This window comes from Denticeps clupeoides, chromosome 15 (assembly GCF_900700375.1).
Source record: "Denticeps clupeoides chromosome 15, fDenClu1.1, whole genome shotgun sequence".
Lineage (NCBI taxonomy): Eukaryota > Metazoa > Chordata > Actinopteri > Clupeiformes > Denticipitidae > Denticeps > Denticeps clupeoides.
In genome coordinates, this window is record NC_041721.1 from 10,951,371 (window position 1) to 10,973,794 (window position 22,424).

The 22,424-nt window shown below is 43.8% G+C and overlaps 2 protein-coding genes across 2 annotated transcripts; one reads left to right on the top strand and one right to left on the bottom strand.

Moving 5' to 3' along the window:
* Positions 1-118: 118 nt before the first annotated feature.
* Positions 119-16,212, bottom strand: golgb1 (golgin B1). The gene is made up of 20 exons (XM_028955598.1): positions 16,085-16,212; positions 15,233-15,320; positions 14,973-15,134; positions 14,770-14,874; positions 14,198-14,359; positions 13,708-13,830; positions 13,352-13,465; positions 12,448-13,192; positions 12,289-12,368; positions 11,628-11,739; positions 6,249-11,271; positions 5,340-5,763; positions 4,959-5,192; positions 3,444-4,262; positions 2,751-2,923; positions 2,415-2,574; positions 1,882-1,958; positions 1,494-1,565; positions 1,182-1,272; positions 119-1,090 (listed from the first exon to the last, which is right to left on the bottom strand). The coding sequence occupies exons 2-20, from the start codon at positions 15,311-15,313 to the stop codon at positions 953-955; spliced, it is 8,895 nt and encodes a 2,964-aa protein (XP_028811431.1). The 5' UTR covers positions 15,314-15,320; positions 16,085-16,212; the 3' UTR covers positions 119-952.
* Positions 16,213-18,005: 1,793 nt separating this feature from the next.
* guca1aa (guanylate cyclase activator 1Aa) lies at positions 18,006-22,005 on the top strand. The gene is made up of 4 exons (XM_028954425.1): positions 18,006-18,363; positions 20,277-20,426; positions 20,509-20,602; positions 20,783-22,005. The coding sequence occupies exons 1-4, from the start codon at positions 18,166-18,168 to the stop codon at positions 20,908-20,910; spliced, it is 570 nt and encodes a 189-aa protein (XP_028810258.1). The 5' UTR covers positions 18,006-18,165; the 3' UTR covers positions 20,911-22,005.
* The last annotated feature ends 419 nt before the right edge of the window (positions 22,006-22,424 follow it).

Genomic DNA, 22,424 nt, shown 5'->3' on the forward strand with positions numbered 1-22,424 from the left:
AAAAAATAAATAAAAAAAACGAGCTGACGGGGAGGAAGCGTGTGATCCGCTTCTAAAAGAAGAAAGACACAACGCATTTCCATAAATACTTCTTTATTTAAAAAAAAAAAAAAAAAAAAAAAGCTTCATTTTACACCGTCGACGGGGACTCCGGGCTGTGCTTTAAAATGTGCATGTACAGCCAACATCGAGACAGCCTTTAAAATGATTCAAAGTTACAGAAACCAATTGTGAAAACCGATTCGGCGACTCAGACGACAGAATGTATAGGAACTGGGGGGGTGTTTGGTAAAGATGGACGTCCATTGGCATCAGTATTGCACGGGGTTGGCCAACCTCATCTGTACAGAAACGCTGGCTATTTAAAAAAAAAAAAAAGCCCTCTAACCAGCTACTGCACATTAGATATTATTAACAGCATTAGAATAATGAAACAAGAAAGGTTTAAAAGTCTGCTGGAATGTGAAAGTCGCCCCTTTTCCACGTCCACATGCGCCCAGGTCCAGGTCAGAGAGGAGAACCGATCCCTTTACGCCAAGGCACCCACAGCGCAGGTCCACAGTAAATGCATATGATGATCATCCCTTGGATCAAACTCTGTGTGGGCACTTTTGTGCAAACAAGCCCCACAACTGTTTGTCTGCCACTAGAAGCAGCATGAGGGGGTAAAGAGTACTAGTGTAGTAGTGTACATTACAGCAAAATATAAACCTGAATTAGTCTTTACTTGGCAGTGAATGTATTCTGGTGCCACGAGAAATTTTAAACTAGGACTGGGCAATACACTGAAAATCATGTATAACTGAAACACCATGTGTCTGGACAACTGGAGTAAATAAAAAAAAATTAGATTCTCGGTTAATTATGCCAAAATATTGCCCAGTTCTGTTTTAAAGCCACCAGCGGGCACTATTCTGGGGGGGTCAGTTCTGTGGTTGATCTCCGGTTCCTCTCACAGGAATCCTCCCAGGCAGAGCAGCAGCAGCACGTGGACCGTCAGCAGGTACACGGAGACCAGTAAAGGGGTGCGCTGACGTGAGCAGAAGGCTGCGCGCAGCACTCGCGAAAGCCCAGGCCCTCCACTCCGAGTCTGCAGGGTGGAAGAGCGGGTGCACGCTGAATTAATATGGAATCGGGAATTGGAAATATGTGAGCGGAACGGCCAACAAAGGTGAACCTACTTGCGTGATGGCGCCCTCTGGAGGCTCAATGAGGACAGATGCTTCAGAGAAATTGGCCTGTGCTGCAGACTGCCAGTCACCTTGTGCGTAACTGAAATAAATGACATTTTCATTAAAACCTGCTCTGTTGACATAAAAAAATAAACCTAATTGAATTCTTAAGTGAAAATAAACTCAAATCATCAGTGAATTTTAAGCAAAATTCATCATGACAAATGCAGCAAGCTGACAAGATCGCACCTCATTAGATTTCAATTATCAATTGGGGTGGCGCAGTGACAGTACTATGGCAAGGGCAGGAAATGTTCATACCTTTTAAAGCGATGTTGGGCAACCATTAGCTGTTCCTCAATGGCCATTCTCTGCTCCATCTCTTCATCCAACCTGACAGGGACAAAAGCAGATGTGTTCCTTCATGGCATAATTCCAAATCTGATAGTCTGATTATAATATACAAGAATTTCACTGCACTTAAATCCACATACAGTCATGGGTTAGAATTGGTCTTTATACAGACCATAATTAATCATGAAAAATATATATACATATATTTTATATGTAAATGCAAACCTTAAAAGATTGCGTACTGCACTACCACCAAGTAGAGCTAAAAACCAAGCATTAAAAAAAAAAAAAAAAAACATTTATCGATCTTTTATTCAATATTGTGCCTGTTGTGCTTAAAGATAAGGCTGGCTACCTCCGCTGCAGCTCCCGGCATTCTGCCCTGTAGGTCTCTCCCCGCTCCTGAGGGGCTCCAGGGGCAGCCAAGCTCTCCTGAAGGATTAGCATTTTATTTATTAATTTGATGTCCGTTTCTGAATGACCTGATACTTAGCCATGAAGTACACATGTACAGAGGAAACCACTTACAGCCAATAATAATTGGGTGGTATTGATCACTCTGAGCAAATGAACTGTAACTGTTATTCATAAGGAATAGAAGTGATTCTGCTTTCGACTGTTAAATATGTCCAGTACTATAAATGCTGACTACGAGCCAAAAGGACAGACATATTATTACAGTACGTATGGGCAAAAGGGCAAAATATGCTCATTTACAGCATTTATCAGACGCCCTTATCCAGAGCGACTTACAATCAGTAGTTAACAGGGACAGTCCCCCCGTGGAACAACTCAGGGTTAAGTTTCTTAAGATTTTAACCTGGGTCTTCTGGTTCATAGGCGAGTGTGTTACCCACTAGGCTACTACCACCCAACTCTACCACCCACCTCTCTCTGGTACTGCTCTAGTGTGGCTTTGGACTGTGATGCCCGTGTCTCTTCCAGCACGGCACTGAGCTGGCGAAGCTGGGTGTCCCGTTCTGAAAGGGTGGCGAGGGTCTGCTCTTTTAGCACTTCAGCCTGTGCCTGCCAGTCAGCCTTTTCGGATCTACAAAGCAAGATTAGAGCCCCAACAAATGAGATCTAATTTTGCTGTACTTGGCAGTGAATGTATTCTGGTGCCGCGTGAAATTTTAAACTAGGACTGGGCAATAATGATCAAGTTTGCTCTTAAGTCAAGTAAATCAAGAAAACCAGACCAGTATGGGCTACTTTTTACCCTACCTCAGCATTTCGAGTTCCCTCTTGGCTGCCTCATGCTGGGCCTCTCTCTCTTTAATCCCTCTACTCATCCTGCTCGCATTTTTCCTCTCCTTCTCCAGCTCCTGTGTGAGTTTGCCCAGCTCTCCAGAACCCAGTCGGATTAACTCTGACTGCTGCTGCTGCAGCTGCTCCAGCTGAGAAGAAAGTACATGAAAGCAATGTAAAAGCGCCACAAAACTGTCACGGTCTCTTGGGGACAAACAAAAACTGTTCAGTCAAAGCTGACAATTCCACTGGCTCATTTACAAAGCACAAAGAATCAATGTAATGGTGATACATATTCAGAGCACAATAATAAGTATTTGTATTCGGTCCGCATTATATTTTACATGGCTGTATTTAGAACGGATCAACAACCAAAATAAATCTGCTTTGCATGCTCAAATGTAGGTGTGAAATTCTTTGATTGAGAAACACCCATGTGTGTGAAGGTGACATGATTGCCTAAAATGGCACATTTCTGCAGATGTGGATTAGTCAATACTAAAAAAAAAATTGATTCTGAGAAGCAAAAATAATTAATAAATCCACTACCCAGAATTACCCAGAATAGAAAAGTAAACACATAGTGATACAGCACTGCATGCTTTTTGTAAATCGTTTTTACCGCTATTGTAAAAGTATATTACACCCCACCACCACCGAGTTACCCACCATTCTCTCTCTGTCGTTCTGAAGGGCAGACAGTGCATTCTTCAGGCTCCACACTTCACCGGTGGAGTTTCCAGCAGAGGGCGCTGGTGCCTGTTGTAGAGCTCGACTCACCTCCTCCAGCCTGCGATTCAGCTCCATTGCCCCACTGACTGCATCATCTCTAGAGTCCTGCAGTGAGGCCATGGCTTGGCTGAATGACTGGTTCTGGGCTTTGAGTTTAGCTGCACTTTCCTGTTCCTGCAGCAGTTTCTGCTCTAGAACAACAAGGTCCCGGGCCAGCTCCGCCACCCTCTCCTCTGCTGTCTCGGCCTCAGTGCGAAGCACACCACCCTCCCAGCGCAATTCACTCAGCTCCTTGGCATGCGCCGCCTGGGTGTCACGCTCGGACTGCAGAGTCTTCTCCAGAGATGCCACCTGGGATCTGGCCGTCTCCAGCTGTTCCCTCAACTTTTCCACCTCGGCACCAGTAGCCTCCTCCACCTTCCACCTCCTGTCTCCACTGGCCTGCCTCGGAGTCTCGCTCTCTACAGCCACCTGTTTTGGCACCTCCAGATCCCGCAGTGCAGCCTCCATTTGCTGCTTCTCCTGCTCCAGGGCAGTGATATGTGCCCGCTGGGCAGCAAGCAGCTGCCTGTGCTGAGAGTCCTTCATGTTAAGCACCTGGTTCAGGTCTTCCCTGTAACCATGGAGCTGAGCAGCCAGCTTGGCATTTTCTGCATTGAGGTCGTCCCGCTGGGCCAACAGCATCCGGATCTGCTCCTTCAGGCTGTTGTTCTCTCCTGCAGCCTCCTGGATGATTCCATCCTTCTCAATCATCACCTTTTTGCACAAGAGAAAATTAAATCTGTGTGTTTTTTTGTACCTCATGTACCTTAATATACTTTATTATATACAATGCTCTAATATAGCCATTCAGTAATGAGGACTGGGAATGGGACTTACAAGACACAAGAAGAGCTCAATATTATTAAAAACACTTATTATATTATTCGATGCCATCTGTCACAACTGATCTTATAAGTCAGCAAATGTAGAAGTCAATTTTTGTAAGTTAATTAAACATTTTGTTATAGTATAGTATATTAGTATAATTGCACATAACTTTTATTCAGGACATAAGCAGTATGTGGGGCAGTAGTGGCCTAGTGGTTAATGAAGCGGCCCCCTGATCGGAAGGTTGCCGGTTTGAATCCCGATCCGCCAAGGTGCCACTGAGCTGCCACCGAGTAAAGCACCGTCCCCACACACTGCTCCCCAGGCGCCTGTCATGGCTGCCCACTGCTCACCAAGGGTGATGGGTTAAAAGCAGAGGACACATTTTGTTGTGTCACCTTGTGCTGTGCATCACAATGACTTCACTTTCACTATTAAGTAGCATTAATGTATATTCCATCAAAGACTGATCATCCCACATCATCTGCTTCGTGCTTTATGGAGATTTTGGTTATATTCATCCTCTGACCGTACTCATTTACAAATATTCAAATATACTTTAATAGTTGATGGACTTCATACCTTCAGATGCCGCTCTTCCAGCTGTTTGTACTGGCCGAGTACTCTGTCCCTGTCATTTTGCAAAGAGCCCATTGCCTTGGTGAAGGCATCAAGTCTGGCTTTGGTGTTTCTGCTATCCTCCTCAGCTTTATGGAGCTTATCTTCAACACTCCGCAGTTCCTCCCGTCTCACCTCCAATTCCTTTTCAGCGTCTTCTGCCCTCCCGTCTGCCTCTCTCCTGGCCTCTTCCACAGCCTATGGTAGTTTAAATAAAATATTTATAGCTGCAGTAACATATTTCTAACAGCCAAAGTCAATCTCAAGCAAACATTTCCCCTGCAGAACATTATTGGTATACTAACATAGATTAACAATAAATCAGACTTTTCACAATTTACATACCTGTGTTACAGCCAGTTCTTTCTCCCCAAGAAGCTCCAATTCTCTTTTCTCCTTCTCAGCCAGCCCAGACTGCAGAGACTCTGTCAGGTTCTTGGAGGACCGCAGATCACTCTCCAGCTGCTCCAGACTCAAGAAAAGTCTCCTTTCCTCAGCCTCCCTTTCCTTTAATTGTGCCCGGGATTCATTAGCCTCAATTTGTAACTTCCCTACAGCCTCCTCTAGAGCCTTGGTCCTGTGGCGGTGTCCTTCCACTTCACTTTCTAATGAGGCAAGTTGGGACCGGGTCTGGGTCAAAGAGCTCTCAGTCTGGGACAGAGCCTCTTGCAAGCTTTTGTGATCTTTTTCTAGCGCTGTGAGGCTCTCTCTGTATTTGTTCTCTGCCTCTTCCCTCTTAAGCAGCCCTTCAGTCTCTTGCTTCTGAAGCCTGTTGACAACAATCAAATAAATCTATACCATTGGCATTTTTGACTAGATTTGTTGCATAAATTCCAAGCAACAGACACTACCAGTCAAAAGTTTGGAAACGCCTACTCTGTGGCAGATGTTTTGAAGAATCCAATGCTACCATATTTAGTATTTTTGTAGCAGGAGAAAGGGAAGTGTGTTAGAATCTGTTCCCTTTATGACTGTCCTGCTCACTAGTTTTAGTCATCAAAAGCTGCTTCATGAGATGCTCAGAAAATGTTCAGCATAAACCTGTGAAATGCTGCTCTCACAGCAAAAGCGCCCCACTTTGGAGAGACTTAAATGTTCAACTTTTTTGCCTTGTTTGCTTTTTTCATATTTATTACATAACCTCATGTGTGTTATTTCATAGTCATGTGTCTTCAGTTTTGTTGTATAATGTAAAAATATATAAATGAGTCAGCGCATCCAAACTTTTGACTGGTAGTGGACATACAAACAAACCTTTCAAGCAAAACCTGCAGTTCCTCCTTCTGTGCGATCTCTTTCTGCAGTTGCCCACCGAGGTCTCTGGCACGAGCTTCTGCTTCCCGTACTTCTGCCTCCTTCCCCTGGAGGGCGCCGTGGAAGCGGTTTTCCCATTGGCGTGCCTCGTCAAGAACTCTGTCGCGGTCGTCTTGCAAAGACGACATGGAGCGTGAAAAGGCGGCCAGTCTGGCCAGTGACTGATCCAGCCTTGCCTGTGATTCCCGGGCCTCCTTCGCCGCCATTTCGGCGGCGCTCCGTGCTTCCCGTGTTGCCTCCTCTTCTCTGTCGCGCTCCCGATACGCCTCTTCCAGCTTCAGCTCTCCGTGCTTCAGTTCTGCTCCGAGCCTGAAGCGCACTTCATCCAGAGTGTTCTCAGCCTCCGCCTTGATCTCTGCCTCACGCTGCAGAGATGACTGCTGTAGCGCCATCATCTCAGCATAGGCCTGGCTGGCCTCGATCTGTGCTTCTTCTAAGTTCCGTTTACACTCGGTCAGCTCCCACTCTGTCCTCGTCTTATCTTCAGACAACTTCGTGGACTCCAGGAGAGCAGCTTCTAGCTCACGTCTGACCTCATCTCGGCCGAGCAGCAGGGCTTTGGCCTCCTTGACAAGCTCGCTAACTTTCTCCTGGTACTGAATGCAGTCTTTCTGCATCTGCCGCACCTCCAGCTGCTTCTCCCTCAGTAGTTCCTCCAGCTGACGTGCTCGGTTCTGGCTGCCTTCCTTCACCCGCTGGGCAGATTTGAGCTTCTGCTCCAGCTCCCTCTGCTTCCCAGCTTCAGCCTCTGCCGCGGCTCTTTCTCTCTGAGCTTGCCGCCTGTCTTCCTCCAGTCTACAGGCCCTGTCTCTTTCACTCTCTACCAGAGCCTCTAAATCAGCACGCTCTCTCTCTACATTCTCGAGTTCTCGCTGAAGATCAGCCAAACGGTCCCTGCTATCAGCTGCTTCCTGCTGGTAGCCAGCAATGCTTCCATTTAGTTGGGCCAGCTGGTTCATCAGGCGCTCCTCAAGGTCATCTTTCTCAGTCTCTAAACTGGCATGGAGCTCTTTCAACTTAGCTTCCTGTTTGAAGCTGTCTTCCTTCAAACTTTCCTCAGTTCTTCTGGATTCTTTGAGTTCATTTCCCAAAATGTCCAGTTTATCTTCAAGTTCTAATCTTAACTGTTTTTCTGTGCATAAGGCTGCCTCCAATTCCTTAACGCTATCCAGTGCTGTTCTCAGAGCATCATCCAATGCTTCGTCCGCTGTGTTTTCATTTGGGTTAATCTTTGGTTTCTCTTCAACAGTTTTAGATTCACGTGCAGACAGATCAATGTCTTCAAGCAGCTTCTCCTGCTCTTTAGAATCCTGAGAGGCACTGTCGGAAGTGAACCGATTTATTTCAGTGAGCACCGTACCTGCACCATGAGCAACAACATTTTCCTCGGCCACAGTGACAATGGTTGGGTTCACAGTGTCAGCCTTTACTTTCTTCATCTCCAGAGCCAGCTGCTGTCTTAACACTGTGGTCTGCTGAACCAAAGAGTCCCGCTGTGTCTGGACAGTTTCCAGTTCCTCTCTGATCATGGTTAATTCTTCATTGACTTTAGTTAACTCCAGCCTCAGCTCCGCGTCTTCTTTTCTAAGGCCACTTTTCTCTCCTTGTTCCCTAAGACACTCGTTTTCTTCTTCCAAATCCATAATCTTTTGCTGTTTTGTCTTGGCAAACTTCCTCATCTTTTCCTTCATATTTTCCACCTCCTTCTGGGCCTCTTCTGCCAATTTCTCTGCTTCCTTCCTGGAAGAGTCATGTACCCGAACTTTAGTGGCCAACTCTTGTCTCTCCTGACGAGCAGCTTCCAACACTCGCCTTACTCGTTCAGCCTCATCACTCACATTTTCATAAGATTTGAGCAGAGTTTCATACTCCTCTCTCATGCTTTGAGCCTTCTCCCTCAGTTCAGAACATTCCTGAACAGCTGCTTCTTTTGTGCTTTCAGCCTGGCGAATGCTTCCTTCTTTTTCAATTAGTAAGCAATCCATGGCCAACTTGAGACTTTCACAAGAAGCACCCAGGCTCTGGTTCTCTACAAGTGCTCGATCAACTTCCTCAATCAGTTTCTCTTTCTCAGCTCTCATCTTTGCGAGCTCAGACTCTGCTCCCTCAAGCTTTTGGAGCAGCTCTGCTTTGGCCTTTTCCGAGACACCCTGTTCCTCTTTAAGTTCTGTGTTCACCTTGAGAGCCTCTTTTCTGGAGATCAAAGCTGCTTGGAGTTTGCGCTGTAGCTGCTGGATTTTGGCATTACCATCTTTCTCTTCTTCTTGCCGTAGAGGAGCCTCAGCCTCTAGCCTTAGCCTTTTATCTTGTTCAATCTTCAGATCCTCCTGGAGAGATGTGATAAGCTGATCTTTCTCTGACACTGCCTGCTGCATCTTCTGGAGGAGGGTGTTCTGTTCACCCAGTTGTTGGCTCAGGTCACCAATCTCATCATTCTTATTGTTCAAAAACTGCTTAAACTCCTCTACTTCTGCCTGCAAGACGTTAATGATGGACTCATCAGAACGGTTTGTTTTAGCAGTTTCCTCCAACTGCTTTTTTAGCATCTCTGCATGAGTATCTGCCTGAAGATATTTCTCCCTTAAAGTTTCAAGCTCCTCAGACAGCATATCAATCTGTTGCTCTTTTACCTTTAGGACTTGAAGCTCTTTTCCAAGCTCAAGAAGCTCTGACTCTTTTGATGATAACAGGGATTGGGTTTCTTTGAGACACCCCTCCATCTCCTCACGAACAGCCTTTTCCGGTATAACTTGTTCTTCTAAAGCTTTCAGAGAGACCCTGTCAATTTGAGCAGGAGCCAGCAAAGATGGCTGCTCAACTGAAGGTACAGGGATTTGTTGCTTTTCTATTTCAGCAGGAGCAAAGTCCACCCAGTCTTCCTGCACCCAGTCATTACCAGCTGGTTTATCTACTTCTTTTGTCTCGTCACTCTTTAAAATCTGTAGTTCTTCTAGTTCTTTCAGATGATTTAACAAACCAACCAACTCCTTTCCTTGCATCTCAAAACGTTCCAGCAACACATTATGTTCATCCTTCTGCTGCTTTAGCTGTTCACGGTGATGCCGGTCTTTCTCTTTGGCTTTACGGATGGTGTCCTTTCGAGACTCCACAGCCTCTTGGAGCTTTTTCTGCAGGGACTGAAGCTCTGATTCAAGTGAACACACTTGAGATCGCAGCCTTGCTGTGCTATCTTCAGCCTCCAGGGTTTGCTGCATTTTGTCAACCTCTGCAGTGAGCCTCTGGTTAACAGCTTGGGCCTCAGATAGTGCTTTATCCTGCTCAAAAATCTTCTGTTCCAACATCTCCAAGTCCTCTTCTTTAGTCCTTAATACTTGTCTAGTTTCTTCTAATAACGTTTCAGTTCTCTGCATGTCCTGTCCTTTCTGTGCATCTTCTTCACTTGGAGTGTCACCTGTTTGCTTGTTTGAGAGCACCTCCTGCTCTTTGTTTCTATCGGCTTCCTTCTCAAATGCGGCAACTTTTTTCATTAAATCCTTACGCTGGACTAAAGCTGCCTGTAGCTTTTTTTTCATAAGTTCTCCTTCTTTCTTTACAGCAGCCAATTGGCTCTCCAAATCTTCCTTTTCTTTGCACAATTTTGACACCTCTTCATAATTTTCATGCCCACATTCTTTAGATGACTTCTGTTCATCCATGACATGTTCCAAATCAAAAACCTGTTCCTTGAGCTTTTTTATCTCACTTGTTAATATGAACTTTTCATCACCCAGCTGAAGTAGTTTGGCACTCATGCTGTCGTTAAGGTCCATAATTTCTTGTTCCTTCTGCAAAAGCTGGAGATGGAGCTTCTCTATTTCAGCAGACTTGTCATTTTGGGCTGTAATCTCTGCCTTTGACACTTCCAGAAGTGTGGCCTCCAACCCTGTAAGCCTCTGCTCAAGCTCAGCAGTGGTAAGCTCTCGGTCTTCAAGCTGGGCACTCAGCATTCTGGCTTGTCCTTCTTGCTCCAATAGAGAGAGCTGGGCTTCATTCAGGTCAGCCAGGAGGGCTTGAATATTTTGCTCTTTGGATTCAGTCTCTGTCTTAAGACTGGCCAATTGCTCCTCTAAGACCATGTTAATAATCTTCTGCTGACTTGACTGTTCCAATTCAGCCTTTAAAGCATTCAGCTCTTCCTCATAGACCACGGCATTTGATTCAGCCTCTTCCTTATTGACAGTGACTGATTTTAGTTCATCTTCCAATACTTGAATCTTTTCCTGAGATTCAGTATTGTTCTCTCTCAATTTCTGGAGTTCAGCCAGGAGTTCACTATATCTCTTTTGAAGTTCTTCTGCCAGCACCTGAGCAAAAGCCTGTCCAGATCCTGAATCACTGCCAAACGCTGAATCCCACTTCTGGTGTACGTTTACCTCAACAGATTCACGGATGACAACTGAATGAGATTCTGCCTGGAATACTGTGGAGGAGGATGTATTTTGATCAGCAGCAGATTCCTCCCAGGACTGTAAGTGCAGCTGGCTAATGTCTTGTAATACAGAGGGCCATTCCTGACAGATATCCTGGTTCTCTGCCTCTAGGAGAGTCCAAGTGCTGTTAGCCACTTCAGATGACTCACTGCTAGCAACCATTTCATCTGAGGAGACACCTTTCGATCCAACTGGAGAGTCAGTTTGGACTGCACTACATTCTGGGCTGCTCTCATTATCAACAGATGTGGACAAAGCAGATGAATCAACTGCCACCAGAGTTGTGTCCTCCTCTGGAGTGTCTTCAGTAAGATCTGGAGCAACATTGCCCTCCTGCATATTAATGACTGCCTCAAAGGTCTGAGACTGACAGTGTTCTGCATCTCTGACTTTTCGTTCTTCCGCTAACTGGTCCTTGAGATCAGTAAGCTCCTTCTCTCTCTCCAGGAGCTGGTGTTCCAAGGCCAAGATGTTTGCCTGCAGGGCACTGACATCATCATGACAGTCTCCTGACATCATCATGACAGTCTCTCCTAAGAAATTAAGAATAACAGGTTATTTCCTTTTCTGCAAAAATAAATAAATAACATAACATTACTTCCAGAATAACTTCCTTTTCAGGAAGGCAGAAATGTTGCTATAGCTGCATAAATTCCAGTAGAGCTGGTTTTTCCAGGTCTAGCCAGCCATTAAATTTAAATACTTTCAAACAAGGAAAGAAAGTGAGAAATCCATCCCTGTCAGGAACGCCTCTTTTCTCATAACTATTTACCACTATTTGTACTTGGCCTTGCAGAAGTGAAAGGCAAACATTAATAAAAGGGTCGGGCTTGCAAGTGGATGTTTCTTTATTTGGATTTAAGAGAATATAGGCAAACAAAGTACTCACTGGACTGTTCACCTTTGGCCACTCTGGGTAAATCCTGCACAGACGGCTCAGTCACATGTTCACTTGATGATTCATCAGTGACCTGGGACAACAGATCCTGTTCACAGGTTACCTTGGGATTAGGACAAAATGCAAAAGGTAAAATTTGGGAGATGGCCTACGCAAGATTCAAATACAAGAAAGGGTCACTTTTAAAATTCACAGTTGCATGCTTATAAACACATCCTGGAAGGTCAATGATATGCAGGCTACATTCTGAGCAGACAGCCAGGCAGCAGAGGACTAATTCCTCTGTGACCCAAAAGGCATGAGACCCTTCTGTCTCTAAACTGACCTTGACCAGCGCCTGTCTGACTGCTGGCAGACAGTTATGAAAACCTATGCCCACAAGGTTGGGAAAAGGCACGACTTTGCCGAGTTGCTCAATTCCAATGAGAAGCTCTGTAAACACTCAGTGACCTGATAAATAATATTTTATTTTTTAAACTATGAAATGCTGGGGTATTCTGTGGTTTGCTTTTTGGCTTAAACCCATTACAACAGTGGCCTTTCGAATGAATGACTGCAAACTAAAAAATTATGCTGTACAGATGCAGGCCACCAACAGCCAGGAACCAGCCAGGAAGCTGCTTTATCATTTCAAGAAATTCAAGAAACTCACCGCGTTGCTTATCTGTTGTTCTAGTTCACTTATTTTGGTGAATGCGTTCTCTTTTTCCACCATGGCTTCATCAAGCTGATCTAAAAGACAACATTGTAAAAATGCATGAATAAAAACCAGGCAAACGAAACAGAGCATACAATACAATTTGCACCTTACCTTGCAAAGTCTGTATTCTGAAGGAGACCTGGGCAATCTGGGTCTCTCTCTCCTGTTTCTCTTTTCTCTGCCCGTATATTTTAGCCTCTAGAGCCTGAAGTGCAACTAAGCACTGTGTTGGGTCTGGGGGGAAACTGGCCTCCTCCTCAACTCTATCTTCCAGTCCTACGGACATTGACTGCAGTCCCCTCCACACATCAGCTAAAACCTGCTTCAGCGTGAGACCCTCTTCCTCAACCATTCTCCTTGCCTCCAGACTCTCTTTGAGGGAGGCAATTTCACTTCCCATTTTCAGCACCTCCTCTTGGTCCCTTCTGGCCTCCCCTTCTTTCTTTTGATTAATTGATTCCAGACTCTCTTGAAGCTTCTTCAGATGGGAAGCATTTGTTTCCGATTCCATTTCAAGTGCTTTCACCAGCTCCTCTTTAGCCCTCTCAGCCGCCTCAAGACTGGCTCTCAGTATTTCCAGTTCAGCCTCCATGCCTTCATCCCTTTCCTTTTCTGCACAGTTTACAGAGCTCTCCCTCAGCTCCTCTATCTCAGAGTTCTTCTGCGCCACTTCCGCCTCTAAAATTCTCACAGCCTCCTCCCTCTCCCTACTGGAAGATTCAAAGCTTCTTCTAAGGACCTCCAGTTCAGCTTTTGTCTGGTCCATCTGTTGGCTCCACCGTTGCTGTTCCTCCTCACTCAGCCTCCTCGCCTCAGCCAGCTCCAGTTCCATCTGACGAAACTGTGCGGTCAGAATCTGAACAGAAGAAAAGGGTGTGTGTGTGTGGGTCAGACGTCAACTGAAAATACCACACAGACCTGGAGTTTATGAAGTCAGAGAAATTATAGATAAAGCAAAGGAGTCCGTTTCACCATACTTCCTGAGCCTTATGAAAAACTTCCCAGTCTTTTGCACCTGTTTCTGCTGGTCAGCACTGTTGAGCTCTTGCTGCAGCATTTCAACCACCTGGGACCGGGAGTGCATGGACTCCTCTAGCTCTTCAATGCGCTGCTGAGATGCTCTCAGAGCCTGTGGCATATCAAATAAATGCAAGTAAATCCAAGTAAGTCAGGATCTACCATCCTGGCCTAAACATAATGATTAATATTGCATTTCCTTTAAATGGCTTTAAAATCAATTGTCAAAGTGCTGTTTTCTCAAAAAAGCAGTCTCGAAAAATTTTAAGGGCCAACATGGTTAATGTGTTTACATACAGGAAGAGAATTGTTCGAAATTGCCCATATTCAGAAGATGACCAATGTCACTGTTACCTGCTGTATCTCCACATCCTGCTGGGTCTGTTTGGTCATTGACAAAAGCTCCTCTTCGTGTTTCTGTATTTGCTCCTGGAAACGAACATCCTTCTCACTCACCACGGCCTGCAGACGATGCACCTGAGGCCCATTAAAGAAAATGGTGAGTTTTGCTTTGAGGATAACATAATATGTAATTACGTAAATCTTAAAAACCCTAGTCAGGAGCTGTTTACAATCAGTAGTTATGGGGACAGTCCCCGTATAAACAATCAGGTTTAAATGTCTTGCTCAGGGACACAATGGGTCTGAACCTGTAACTTTGAGGTCTTCTGGTTCATAAGCAAGTGTGTTACCCACCATGGTGTGTTACTACCATGACACACATGTATAATATAATATAAAAAATACTTTAATGCCAGGGAATAGTTAATAACTAGCCATGGTTCTGTAACCATGTCTGCTGGTGCTATTGAAAAAAAAAAAAAAAAAAAAAGACTGGGCAAACCTGCTCAACATGATCCAGCTCCTTTTCACGCAGGAGTTGTTCAGATGCCAAAAGCTGCTCTCTAAGTGCCTTTGACGTGGACTGTTCCTCTTGGAGCCCGAGTCTAACCTGTTGAAGTTCCTCTTCCACACCAGGTGTCACTGTGAAAGAGCTTTCCGACCCCTATAAAAAAAAAAAAAAAAAAAAACTCTGCATGTTGAGTGTCTGAATACACTGAGCTTAAAGCGGGAAACAATTAAGCAGACAGAGAATGGCTTAAGTTCTCTCTGGCCCAATATGCAGGTTTCAATAAGTTCTCAATTGTTTGCCTACAATTATGTAAAAAAAGGGTTTTCCACAACCAAAATCCTGGTCACCTCTTGAACATGCCTCTAGATAGGGTTTTTGCAGCTATAGCGTACATTAAACTCGTACATTAAACTCTCCCAGTCCATCTTAGCTTTTAAAAAACAGCTGAAAACATACCTTTACATGCAGGTGGTCTGAGATCTATTTCGGCCATCTGCTCTTATGGTTTTGTACTTTTCTTATAAGCTAGGAAAACAATTGGCTATTAAATGATTTATTAATACCTCCTGTCCTTTCAGGTCACTGATCTGTTTGTTCAAAGCCGCCATCTTTGCTTTTGCCTGTAGTTTAAGTTTTGTGAACCGGGCCTCCCCTGACTCCCGTTCTTCCTGTAAATTAACACAAGCAGCTCAGTCAGCACTAATAAAACTTTCAAAAAATCAACAGATTGTTTCCCTCTTTTTCTCCTTCCCTTTCTCCGCCTCACCTTGAGCTGTCTCTCAGTACTGGCCAGCTTGCCGTCCTTCTCTCTGATCAGCTCCTTCAACTGCACCACCAGCTGTTCGCTCTGTGCCAGCCTCTCCAGGGTCTCCTCCGAGGCTCCGTCAGAGGCCACATCATCAGACTGGAGATTGGAGCCCAAAGTCTCCTACATTAAGAGTCAGAAGAAGAGCAATATGGTGAAATATAAAATGTATCTAAATCTACTGTAATTCCACTGAACTGCAGGTGTATGGGGTATCTTACCTGGGAGCTCCCATCAGGCGGTTCCTCTCCCGACAGCTCGTGCAAGACAGTGTTCATGCCCTGTGCCAGCCGACTGAACATCGTGGCCCTATTGGTAGCGGTTGAAATTAAAAGTGAAGCGAAAGGACCAGGTGATTAGTCCAGTCTGGAACTTTTGCCCCCCTATCTGTGTGACCCCCACTGGTGTCACAAAGCATTCCTCAATATGTACCAAACTACATTTTAACCAGAAACACATGAAATTACTGATATGATTGATATAATTAGACATCTAGACTAATGAAGTTTAATGTGCGGTTGTGTACACAATAGTCATTTAATTTGCAAACTCACAATGTCTGAACTTCCTTCTCATCTACGTAAAGTATTTGCTTTTTTAGTTATTTTGTATCTAGTCATACTTGTAATTACAACCAGACGCATCTTAATGTCCAAATAATAATTTTATTAGGTTGTAATGAAAATGTCGCCGTCTTTTGACAAAATCCGGGAACTCACGGACAGAGCCGAACAGAGACGAGGCGCGGACAGACACGACTGCGGCTGCGTCGCTCGGTCTCGTCTCGGCGGCGGTGGTAAAGACTATTGGGGAGATGGAGATGGCCTCTCCGCCCGAACCGCATCGCGCCAGTCGCCGCCGAGGTACGCGACCGCCGGCGAGCACCTGAAACGCGGAGAACCGGGCCGAGCGGGGGGCCGAGCCCGGCTCCAAAGCGCACGCAGCCGCCGTGGCGCCTGGTAAACAGAAGCCCGCTGACGAGAGGAGACCCGAGGCGACGCCGCGACAGCTTCTTTCTGCCCACCAAAGCTCCGGATAAGACGCGGGGCGGGGGCGGGAGGCCGGACGCTCACCTGTGTGAGTGCGCCGTGGACGCGGGGCCGCAGTTTTATCCCAATAACATTCGCGTCGCGAATTTCCGAGCTAAAGCCACATCACCAAACATCCCGGAAACGAAACTTGCAGTGCGCCGATTGGGCCGCTCGGAGCTGTAGGCGGAGCGACACGCAAGGGAGCGTCGACAATCTCCCGCAGGCGCAGACGCAAGGGGGCGTCTGCAAACTCCACGAACGTTTGCCGCGTCGTACGTTTCCTTGCATTTCGAGGAAGCCGTTGTCTTTATTCAACCGTGGGATCCTTTCGAGATCTCATACCATGGCACGGCACAGAATACATGGACATGACCTAAAAGTAAACTTGATCATCAACTATGGCAGGCAGCTGGGACGCAGTCTGTTGCTACTGGCGCACTACACCACAGTGTTTGTCCAGTTTACTACACGCTCCGTCCGATGCCTGGTAGAGGTTGCAAGGTGGACGTCTCTGTTTGCCCGATGCACCGTGACAGCGTTAGACTCTGTTTACAGACACCTGCATAGGTGGAGCAGGAGAGATGGAGACGCTGCAATGGAGATCATCAATACAGACTCTGACTGACAAAAACGATTTTGCTAATTGCAAGAACTATATCATGGCTTTCAACTCCTTGTTGTCTACATGTTTTGTGCATACGTTTAGATAGACATAGCTAAAGTAATATATTTGAGTTATTTATATATATGAAAATTAATATCCATACTTAACAATCTCATACTGCAATTGATCATTAATAATTAAATTATTATTAATACTTTTTCATGGATTCATTAAATACTTTCTTTGCTTAATGACCATAGAATAGGATATTTGTGTTTAATATACTGAATAGTACTGCAACATACTATTAGGTAATTTTGCTCTTGGCATGATAAATGTGAAGATAAACCATATGTACCTTAAAACATTATCGGTAATCTAAACTAAATGTGTTCCAAATGATGACAATAGCTTTCTGTCTTATATTACATATGTTTTATAATATATTACATATAAATCATTGTGTTTTAATGTTTTAGGGTTTTGATCTGTATCACTTTTTGGAATAAATTCTGGTTAAATCTTTGTAAATTAATAAAAATAAAAACAACTTTTTAAAAAATTGTACAAGAGCCTCAAATGATATAACTGATGCTGGCCAGCACATCTACTCAATAAAATAATTAATTTGACAAAAATGAGTGTGCAAATCTAAAATTGCATTGTTTTAGACCACCACTATGAAATGTCAGAATTTCAGATGATTTCTATGGTTAGGAGCAACACAGTGTACCACAGAACTAGCCATGTATTTTTAAAAATTATACATAGAAACAATTTCAGCATATATAATTGTTTTTATTGAAGATTCTTCTCAAAGCGCTTCTTCAAAACACAATGAATTATTCTAAATTTATTTGAAACGTATTATGTTGTCATGGTGAGAAGTTGTTACCATTTACAGTAGCTGGTATGTCATCCAAGAAAACTGAGATGAACAATTTATTAGACACCTTCTGCCATTTCTCTAATCAGGCCGAATTAATGCAGATGCAAATGCATTAACAAACACTTTAAAATTCACATCATTATTCTGGTAATATGCATTAAACATGTATTTTAACACAACTTGCTGAGACATCATCGGCCCCACACCTGTCTGCACATGAATGATGGACTTTATCTTGAGTCAGCAATAATTCGTGGCTGCCAGCCAAGGTGTAAATTAGCATGTTCCTGTCTGATGTACTGGAGGAGCCGCCAGTATTTATTCTGCTCCTGCTTCTTAAGCAGTTTATAACACTGTGACCGCTGGATTATAGCCAACTATTATACCCAACAGACTGGATTACAGTCAACAGGCCTGAGGAGAGCTGTGAAGGGCGTGGCCCACCCCAGCCCAGTACAAAAGCTCATGCATGGACATCCAGCCCCTTCAGATTCCCAGTATTGTGTGACTGTGGGGAGAGATCACATCCCTTCCACAGTAGACCAATTGGGTTATCCAGCAAGAGCGTAGCCTCCTTAACGAATTCCAATCTAATCTCTAAACCATCACTCAAGGCTTCGAGCAGAAACCATGGGAAACTCTTCAGGATGCACAGTGGATGACCTCCAGGCTGTGGAGATGCACCTTTGGTACAAGAAGTTCATGACGGAGTGTCCCTCTGGACAGCTCACCCTTCATGAGTTCAAGCAGTTCTTCGGCCTGCGGGGCCTCGATCCGGAAGCCAACGCCTACATTGAGCAAATGTTCCGGACCTTTGACATGAATAAGGTAGGCAAAGTCACAATGGGCCATATGGTTTTTGAAGTAAAATGCGTCTAAAATCACTGCGTCATCTTGGTTTTAACCATTGTCAGGTTAGTGAGAATTCTACCTTTCTATCTAAAAGAATAATGGGCTTGAAGTGCAACAGTTCAGGATAGACACAGTGCAGTTTGAATTCCGGTTCAGACCTCTTGCGTTTCTCTTTGTGTTTGCATTTGTGGCATGTTGGCATGTCTTGTTTGTGCATACCCTCTTCAGTTCTTCAGTTTCCTCTCACCATCCAAAGACATGAACATAAGGTGATTGTGGTTACGGAAAGTGAGTTAGTGGGTGCTTCAATTCATATTACAGATTGGAGAGTCTTGACAGAAAGCAGTACTAACTGAACATCCTGAGCAGTCAGGAGTCTTTGATTGGTCTACACGTGTAAACAGTAGTCTTGCCTTGTGAGGCAGGTGTCTTAATCCAGAGACATGCAGAAGCAACCCTGCACATGCTGTCTGGTACAATATTTCTTCTGCTATATATAGTAAACCTGTAATCTTTAATCACTGGGTTTATAATTGTCATGCGTGTATTAGGATTAGGAATATCCTGTCTATTGTGGGATTCCATCACTGATCCTAACCATTCTCACGTGCCTTGCCACACCTTTGGCTTTATGAGACCTCTGTCCATATAGCTGAGGCAACAGAGGTAAACACAGTCCCTCCAAAGCAATTAAAAGCCTTATTTAAAGAGTGGTCAGAGTAATCAAACTTAGTCCAGACCCAATTAAACATGCATTAGTCTTGCTCGTTAATTAGCGCATCAGACTTCCAGCCCTTAAACACATTCAAGATGGCAGTGCACTGGCATAGCTGACCTCATTACTCCCTCATAACCACTCACAAATTGATTGCGCTTCATCTCAAGGTCGACCGAACCCATCAATTTGTCAGACTGAAGACCATTAGGCACATAATTGTGAAATATGCACTCGGAATATAGCTGTCGTTTTAGCAGTGGTCTTCATCGCTGCCTCTGTCAAAGTGCTTGAAAACAGTTAGCAAATGAGTTTAAAATAGCTGCCTAACGAACCCTGCCTTGTTAATGAACCCCACTCATGTTGGTGCTGCTGCACCATGGGCCTAGAAATTGACAATTCACAATAAGTAATCAAGGCAATGTCATTGGTGTTCTCTGAAAGTTACAACAAAGGTCAGCAGACAGTTAGAAGAGACCACTGACATTAATTAGAGCGACTGAAGATGGATTAAAGTTATTAGGCAGTCATAATTCCAGATTAACAGCCAGTCAGAGGACATTTCAGACTGACTTCTTGAAAGATCACATTAATATGTTTAATCGATACAGTCTGAGGCTGCTGGTAAATAAAGAAAGATAAAGGCCAACTTTTGGATCGTACAAGTATTACTACTCAGTTTGAATTAATGTGGTGTTTAATGTTTAATATCTATTCTATACTTATTAATAAAATACACTTAGAGTGATAAAGAAGTACTGTAAAGTGTTGAAAGGTGGTAGCAGCCTATTGTGTGACCACTAAGTTTCAGGTTCAAACCTCACTTCCTACCATGGTGTCCCTGAGCAAGACACTTAACATTGAGAGTCTCCAGGGGGACTGTCATGGTAACTACAGATTGTAATTTGCTATGGATAAGGGTGTAATGTAAAGTAATGTAACTTGCTAATGTTGAGCATGCATTATGTTCTCATCGCCACAGAATGAATGCATGTATGCCAAGATAATGTATACAAGTCTATTGTACATTGTATTGTACTGTACTCTTGTGCACGTTTCATTGACATATCATATTACTTCCAAAACTTTCATAAAGTGACTACTTTATATCCATACACTTGGTTCTATAAATGTCAGTGGTCCACTCTCAGCTATTTAACTCTGTCCCTCACAGGACGGCTACATAGACTTCATGGAGTATGTAGCCGCACTGAGCCTGGTGATGCGAGGCAAGATGGAACACAAACTGCGCTGGTACTTCAAGCTGTATGATGTGGATGGCAATGGCTGCATCGACCGCCATGAGCTCCTCAACATCATAAAGGTGGGAACGAACCTATGTACTTCATCATGGGTGGGGTGTGTATTATAGGCATTTATCTTTTTTTGGTCCTTTTCTTTCTCAGGCCATCCGGGCAATCAATGGCAGTGATAATCAAGAGTTATCTGCCGAAGAGTTCACCAACCGTGTGTTTGATAGGATTGACGTTAATGGAGATGGTAAGGACCTTCTAAATACATAATGACCATTCAGCATCCACTAAAATGTTGGTCTCTAGCCAATAAGAAATGAATGAGGACATCTAGGGCCTGACCTCAGTGAACATTAATCAGCCAGCCTAATCCTAATGTCAGACTGGAGATTGCATTGAACAAATCCCATTCCTCATTGTCTGCTAGGGGAGCTTTCACTGGAAGAGTTTGTGGAGGGTGCTCGCAGTGATGAAGACTTCATGGAGGTGATGATGAAGAGTCTGGACCTGACACACATTGTAGCCATGATCCACAACCGAAGACGCAGTGTCTAAGAATTCACCTTCAGACTCCTGATCAGTTCTCCTCCAGGGCTCCGAGGACTTTGTATGTCAGAAATGAGATAAACCAATATTTATCCGTCCATGGAGATGACAAACCTCATAGCCTTGTTAAGAAATTCTAATTTTAAATTCAAATTTTATTTGTCACATACACGCTATGATATGCAGTGAAATGCTTTTGCAACTGCTATTGAGCCAACATGCAAATATAACATAATATTACAATTTTATGTTTTTAAACATAAAATATGTGTAACAGGTAGGGTGAAGGTGTGCAAATAAGTAAAGTGAAGAAGGTTCTAAACTGGGTCACACAAAGACTTTAGGGGTTTCGAGGGAGAGCAGGAGTGAAGAACTTCACCTGCCCACAAGCTTATTTTACCTCAGTCATTTCCTTTTAAAAATCTATTAAGATCAGTAGAATGGGCCCATACTATTTGCATTTTTGATTATGGTCAAGATTCAGCAGATAGTATTTTTGAATCTACACATGAAAGTCATGTGAAACAGGTCAAGAATGTTTACTATTTCTAAATAAATTATTTAAGCAAAAGGATATTATGTACTCCTCCAGAAATTGAGAATTTATTATCTCCATTGTCTAAAAAAAAAATTGTCTTTTTACATATCAGTCTATTATATTTTCTTGTCTTTTGTCATTTTAATTAGTGTGCAAAAAGTTGTTTAGTAGTCCAGCGTATGGAAAATCCTTGTGCTCTTCATAAATAATGAAAATGCTACTAAATTCATAATCTGGGATTGAAGCACTTGAGATAAACAGGTGTGATTCTCCAAATATTCGAGTGTGACCAGAACCCATGTTCAGCAAGGAATCTAAAAGTGTCAAATTTTCTTAAGGTTTGGGATAATTGTAATTTTTTTATTTTTTTATTTACAAATCGTGTGCATCAGGTGAGTGCATAGCAGGAACTGTAAAAGATCTCAGCACATGAAATGAAGTCAGACTCTCAAAAGTCCAAAACTGACTTCCAACAGAGTTGAGGCTTCCTGAATGTGTGCCTTTTGCAAGACCGCTAATGCTTTTTTTGTACAATAAAAAAATAAAAACATATATTTAAAACCCGACTCCTTCAGACAGACAGTCATTTGTGCATTTTATTTGTGTTGACATCCCCAAATAAATGGTCCTCTCACATTGCACAGCTGGAGGCTAGAATGTGAGAATGGATGAGTCACAATAGAGACCCCCCCCTCCCTTCTTTTGGGCCATCCAGTTTCTATGGCAACCCCAATCTACTCCCATGGTTACATATAAATTCATAGTCACCACTGACAGGTCTGGCTCCGGTTTTGGGATGCTGAATCTCTAGCATGAATAAAGGCTGTATTAGTGAATCCCACAGGATATATCCACTCCCACGGACAAACATGCTGAGTAACTGTACATGAAAACAAATGACCTCACACTGGTTTGGTAACTGGCTTGTTTTCATTCAAATCACCAAATATGCGGATATATAAAAAATAATAAAACCACACTATCA

Bases quoted from the DNA above. Each gene is read 5' to 3' on its own strand.
- golgb1 (XM_028955598.1), bottom strand. From the start codon at position 15,313: ATGTTCAGTCGGCTGGCACAGGGCATGAACACTGTCTTGCACGAGCTG. The intron at 14,360-14,769 runs GTATTAATAAAT...TTTTTTTTATAG, and splicing joins GTGACCTGAAAGGACAGGAG to GGGTCGGAAAGCTCTTTCAC. The intron at 13,831-14,197 runs GTTTGCCCAGTC...AATGGGCCTCAG, and splicing joins AGCTGGATCATGTTGAGCAG to GTGCATCGTCTGCAGGCCGT.
- guca1aa (XM_028954425.1), top strand. From the start codon at position 18,166: ATGGGAAACTCTTCAGGATGCACAGTGGATGACCTCCAGGCTGTGGAG. The intron at 18,364-20,276 runs GTAGGCAAAGTC...TGTCCCTCACAG, and splicing joins GGACCTTTGACATGAATAAG to GACGGCTACATAGACTTCAT. The intron at 20,603-20,782 runs GTAAGGACCTTC...ATTGTCTGCTAG, and splicing joins GATTGACGTTAATGGAGATG to GGGAGCTTTCACTGGAAGAG.